The sequence below is a fragment of the Microcebus murinus genome, chromosome 10 (genome assembly GCF_040939455.1).
Source record: "Microcebus murinus isolate Inina chromosome 10, M.murinus_Inina_mat1.0, whole genome shotgun sequence".
In the NCBI taxonomy this organism is placed as follows: Eukaryota; Metazoa; Chordata; class Mammalia; order Primates; family Cheirogaleidae; genus Microcebus; species Microcebus murinus.
In genome coordinates, this window is record NC_134113.1 from 19,215,537 (window position 1) to 19,221,536 (window position 6,000).

The following is a 6,000-nucleotide window of genomic DNA, read 5'->3' on the forward strand; positions in this document are numbered from 1 at the left end:
TACATGTGTACTTTGTTTTTCATTCATTTTTCATAATATTCTATTGTTTAGTATAGTCATTAGCTGCCTTCTGGTTTAAGTAACAGATAAACCAAATAACTGAGACTAAAACCAGTGAAATATTTATTTTATATTTCATCAAATCTAAAATATACCCAATAGAATTATAGGACTTGGGAATATCATTATTAAGAATAAAATATATTTGACTAAATACACGAATGCCATAGGTTATAAGATGCATGCTTACTTCAAAGATGTGAGCAAATATACATTTTAAAATTAGTGATCAGTGTTACTCAAGAAGCTTGGAGGAGACAGTCTCAGGGTTCATTTCACTGCTCATCAATGTCAAAAGCTCAGACCCTTTTCATCCTTTCCCTCTGCCATTTTTAAAAGGCAAGGCCATGGGCTTGTTGCTTCACAGTCATAAGATGGCTACCAGAGTTCCATCTATACCAAAGTTATAGTCTCATGCTCCATTGTATAAAGTAAAAAGAAAGGAAGGCACACTTTCCTTTTATTAAGGATTGCTATGACTACCTTAAACTAACTGTGTCTCGTCTCCTGGGGTTGGACATACTATGCCCTGAACAAAGTAGGGGTTCACATAGCTTTGCTAAAAGGGCAAAATGGCTGTTTTATCTGTCTGATGCCTTGTTTGTGTCTCCTATCACACAGTCCTTTGGTTATAAGAAAGAGACTTTGTTAACCTTGTGGAACTTTGGAAATTAATGAAGTGACACATACAATAAGCACTTAATAAATATTCACAGAATAAGAAAATACTTATAGCTAACTAACCTGGAATTCCCAGTCTAATTGTAAAGCCATATTAACAAATTCAGAATTACTAAAATTATTGCTTTTATGCAAAAATAAATAGCCTGTTTGAGAAAAGCTTGTAGTTATCAGTAGAATCCTATATGCATTTTTATGGTTTCTTATTTCTTAGGTGGTCCACAATTAATGAAAACTTGTTTGCAACCACTGGTTATCCTGGCAAAATGGCAAGCCAGTTTCAAATTCATCATTTAGGACACCCTCAGGTAATGTAGAAATGTTTTGTTGCATATGTATTTTTCTTAGTATGTGTGTTTTACTTTTCTACCCATAACCCCCAAATTTGTAACTAAAATTTGTCTATCATCTGCTTAAACTGAAAGAGAAGCCTTTTTTGTATATTTAAATCACCAGTGGCAACAGGTTTTTCGTGGGTTTTTTTGCCAATATTCATGTAAAAAGCTTCTTATTTCTTCTATTGCTTTTATATTTTTTACTTTATTTAAATATATTAATTTAATTTTGATTGCTAGGTTGGTATGGACTGTAAGAAAGTTTGAGTCTGGGCTGTAGAAGTTATTCACAGAAGGATTGTATCCTTTATTCCAGCCTGCTACAAATAAGTAATATATATTTCACCTCTGCTGTTTCCACTATAAGCAAAGATAATTTTTCAGTGCATTTCTTATTTTTGAAAGTGATTTGTAAATTTGGGGGATTTATTGTGCTGCTTTAATTCTTCCCATATTTTATTGTAGCCCATCCTCATTGGTTCTGTAGCCGTTGGATCTGGCCTTTCCTGGCATCGAACTCTCCCACTGTGTGCAATTGGAGGAGACCACAAACTGTTGTTTTGGGTGACTGAAATGTAAAATAAATTTTCTTTGTAGTTTAGGTTCATAAACTTTGTATTTTTAGTACCTATTTTGGAGAGTTCCTTATTTTTATATCAAATATATTGTAAACTCTAGAAATATCTCACTTGTTGCTTTTGTTAAATAAAATATTGATGGTTTGAAAAATTATTTTCCTACTCCATTCTCTCTTTGTATGTGTAAATATGAATATACATACACACACATATATATTTTCATCATCTTATAAAACTGTGTAATTGACTCAACAGCATTGCTACAGGGAATAAATAACTAATGAAAAATAATGCTTTTGATTTTATTAAAGGATTAGTCAAGGTGTATCCTATCTTCTATACTTTGAGTATATGCTATTTTCCTAATTCTCAGGAATACAAACATTTACAAAAGGAAAGAAAATCTCTCAGGGCCTTCTGGAAGACGTTGAATGTATATATGTGTATGTGTACATTTTTTAGCAGTCTGTATGTGTAGGGATGCCGTAACTTCCTCAGTAATGATAAGGAATTATTGAATTTAATATAAAAAATGGTTTGCAATTTCTTAAAAATATGGCTATGTTACTCAACCATTTAGACCAGATGCAAATTCCTTTGGACTAGATGTTTTAACTTTCTTAGAACACCAGGGATAAAGCTTACCTTGAAAAATAACTTATGTGCTTTTAAACTCCTCCCTCTTGTATGGATCTTCACTGTTCTTACCAAAAAACCTAAATGTTTTTGAGATGGTACGTAGTGGTAATAGAACTGTGTTCACACTCTCAAAGATCACTAAAACCAGCATTATGTAAGACAGCTATGTCGTGTTTTTTTGTGACACATCATGATACACTCATAAGAGTGTAAGATCATGGTTCTGCTTGTCAGTCAGGTATATAGTTAAATAAATTTCTATAAACTGTCCATTCCTGCTAGTTAATACCCTCTCTGAAGCTTCGTTTCCTCTTATAAAATACAGATAGAAGTCATTCATGCTGTGAGAATTAAATAAAGGTGAATGAAAATACTCAATGTGTGTCTCCCAGAGTTCAGAGATGTGTCAATATTATGGATTTATCTCATAGATGTAAATTTCTTATTTTTGAGGATTTAGAAATTTATTTTAATACCAGTAAATATTTTTTACTCAAGTTTTCTATTCATAAAATATCTTATAATAATTATGGAATCAACAAAATTATCTTTAAGAGATAGGAAAATGTTCCAGGTAATTAACACATTGACTTGCCACATTAGAAAAAGTTTCTTCTCTGGTGCCATGGTGTTTTATGAAAACAAAACAATCTTAATTTGTTATTTTTTGTGTTCTGTGCATGAGTTACATGCCATGCAGTCCACATTTTTAGAATTCAATTGTCAATATTAATTGTAGCAATAAGAACATCAACAAATAAGATTTTTACCAACCAGCTACAGGGTTTTGCTTCACAAGGCCCTGGGCTCAAAACTAGCCTGAGTTAAATACAACTCACATGGTATGCAATGTTTTTAAAAAAAGGTGAAATTTTGTAATCATGTAGTTGTTTTGGGATCAACAGTTTACATGCTTTAAAGTATAGATGAAAAAATTGCATAGCAGTTTTCAAGCCAATTATGTATTCCAGTGAAATATTATTAGCAAATAATATAAATTATTTCTTTTACTGCTTTACAAGCATATTTTGAACTTACAAAGGAAAAAGCAAAGGGCAAAGAGTTTTTACATGGTTCTCTTTAACAGTCTCTGTGATGGGACAAAGATCCCTAAAAGCATCAGAATAGGCCAAAGTCATATAGTATCAACAGTGACTTTTGTATTAATAAGAATGTGTTACATCCAAGATACATCCAAAAAAAATAAAGAAAATTGAAAATTGCTGTCTTGTACTTAGAAAAATTGATGCAGTAATTGGGCAGGTATATTTAGGGATGGAGTTTCAGGAGATGAGCATGTTGGGCTTGGGAAGCTAGGAAATGAATTCTCTGCAGTAAGGACTTATCCAAAACTTAAAAGTTGTCTGATGAAATTACCGAATAGAACTGCTATATATTATTAGGGGAGGCTGTCTTGGGAAAAGAGAATTCATGGTGGTCATGTAAATACAGTTATGCTAAAAAGAGGTAGGAAGTGTTAACCTCAAAGGAAAGAAAATGGTGGTTCTATTTGTGAATTAATATAGTGACCATCAAATAAGACATTCTCAAGAAATAAGAGGGTTGCCTTTACCTCTTAGTTACAGGAGTGGAACGTACTTTATTCTGCCCAAGCATTGAGAACTCTAACCTTTCTTTCCTTCCTTAGGTATTAAATATAGGCTATAGGACCATTTTCCATCTTATACTTTGTTAAAGTTTATTGTGTTCAATTACTTTGAAATGGTATATTCTTTTTCTTTAGTAAACTTTGTAATTCTTGATAAATAACATAAGATGTGATACTGTGTATATGTCTCACTTTTACCTTTTACATATTTATAAATATGTCTGAGAATGTTTTTCTTCTGTTGAAATCAAGCTTTCCTCAGAATTGCTTTACCACAACATCATGGAGAGGGGAAAAAAAGTTGTACTTATTTTCCAAAACTTGTATTATTTAGGACTGTTGAAGCAAAAATCACGATATCACAAATCTGCAAGATGTCAGAGCTAAATCCTCTTTCAAAATGATGGGGATCATAGTCCCATTTTATTTTTATGATTTGGCTTGTACATTGTGAATATTTCAATATCTCTCCCATGCCAAAACACAAAATCACACACCCATGCACTCCAATTTGTTTCTTTGGTAATTTGTGACTACATATTGACACTGACCTAGAAATGTTTCTATTGCTGTTTTAAATCTCATGTCAGTGAAGAAGAAATAGAAATCTGGTTTGCACATTTGTGTCTGGTTTTTTGTAATTGTCCAAAATTTGACATTGTCCCAGAAATGCTGATTGGAAAGTTCTTAGTATTGTGCCCAAGACTAATTTTAATAGTTCTTAGCAGAGAAAAAGTAGTTGCTCCAGTCTACCTGCCATGTTTTTCTATAGCTCAGAAAGTTAAACTCAAATTTAACCCAACTTGATACCATACCAGTAGTAGCCTTTAGCTCTGAGCCCAAATAAAATTTGCCAAGTAAAAATGATCATTATTATGATCCATTTCCACATATTCCTCATGAGATTTTGGTCAAGTCCTCAGAAGCAGCATTCTGTTCTACTATATCTTTATTAAACTGTGCTCAGTAACAAGGACAGGAGAGAACACTCTGTTTCTCTTCTTAACACCTTGCTAATTCAAAAACATTTATTTTAATAGGCGTTTGAAAAGAATTTCAAAACAGCTAACATTCGTTTCTAATTATACATTTAAAGAAATAATGCCCTTTAAAACGTAAGTAGAAGTTTTCCTTTTATTTATTAACATGGTTTTAATTTAGAGTAACTGTTTTGTTACCTAAACACAATAACACAACAAAATAATTAGGATATCAGCTTTAAAGATCTCATTTAACAAAAGGAAAAAAGAATACACATCTTATGATATATCCATTACTCAAACTCAAGCAGTTTCCTTTGTATGCATGGACATAGACTTCATGGAAAATCAAAAGCATTTAATCTACTTTCTGGCCTTTTCAGCTGTTCTTTGAACTACTCTAGTAAAAACAATTGTTGCCTTATGTAGGATCAAGTGACATTTGTCTGAAAATTTCCTTGGATCAGTTTATTTTTGTTTAGCTTAGATCATTGTTATATAGCTATTTGCCTTCTCAACTAATTTTTAACAGTATACTCTTACCTTAGGACTTGTAATAGTTAAAGTAAGCTCACAAAGTCCATATGAACAATGAAGGGGAGGCCACCAGGCTCCTCAGCCTTTGCAAGCAATTTGATTTAAAGATTTTTGAAATACTCATTTTTACCAACTGCATTTATAATGCTGTATTGAGTTGAATTTTTATTTCTTTGTGGTAAAAGACAATAAATGGTGCTGGTATCTTTGCTTCTAATGGTAAACACAAAACTGATCTTTCTTACAAACACAGCTGTTGTCCTATCATTGAGCCAAATCCAGACAAGATTAGGCTCTAGCCAAAATTAAGGTTAATCTTTGCAACAATCTCAAGTAAGAGCTTTCTAATACTGTTTTAGGAAATCTCTGTTTTTGAGACAGTGTATAAAGGAAATAAGTCTCAGACAATTAACCTCTAAGCCAGAGGCAACTGGTGATAAATAATACCACAGTGATAAAGAAGGTGGAAAGTGTCTAACCAAATAAGTTCATTTGGGTTCATTTTTACTCAGACTATAACAGTAAGAAATTACTTTTTTAGATGACATTAAGTTTAAATCAGACCAACATAAGTTATTTTT

The 6,000-nt window shown here is 32.1% G+C and overlaps 1 protein-coding gene across 3 annotated transcripts in view; it reads left to right on the forward strand.

The window, feature by feature from the left end:
* NUP37 (nucleoporin 37) overlaps positions 1–1,816 on the forward strand; it is a 36,586-nt gene extending 34,770 nt beyond the window's left edge. For all 3 annotated transcript variants that reach the window (XM_012772667.2, XM_076007074.1, XM_076007075.1), the window contains 2 exons: positions 956–1,049; positions 1,542–1,816. In XM_012772667.2, coding sequence (XP_012628121.1) covers positions 956–1,049; positions 1,542–1,655 — 208 coding nt within the window. In that variant the 3' untranslated portion in view covers positions 1,656–1,816. The remainder of the gene's footprint in view (positions 1–955; positions 1,050–1,541) is intronic.
* The last annotated feature ends 4,184 nt before the right edge of the window (positions 1,817–6,000 follow it).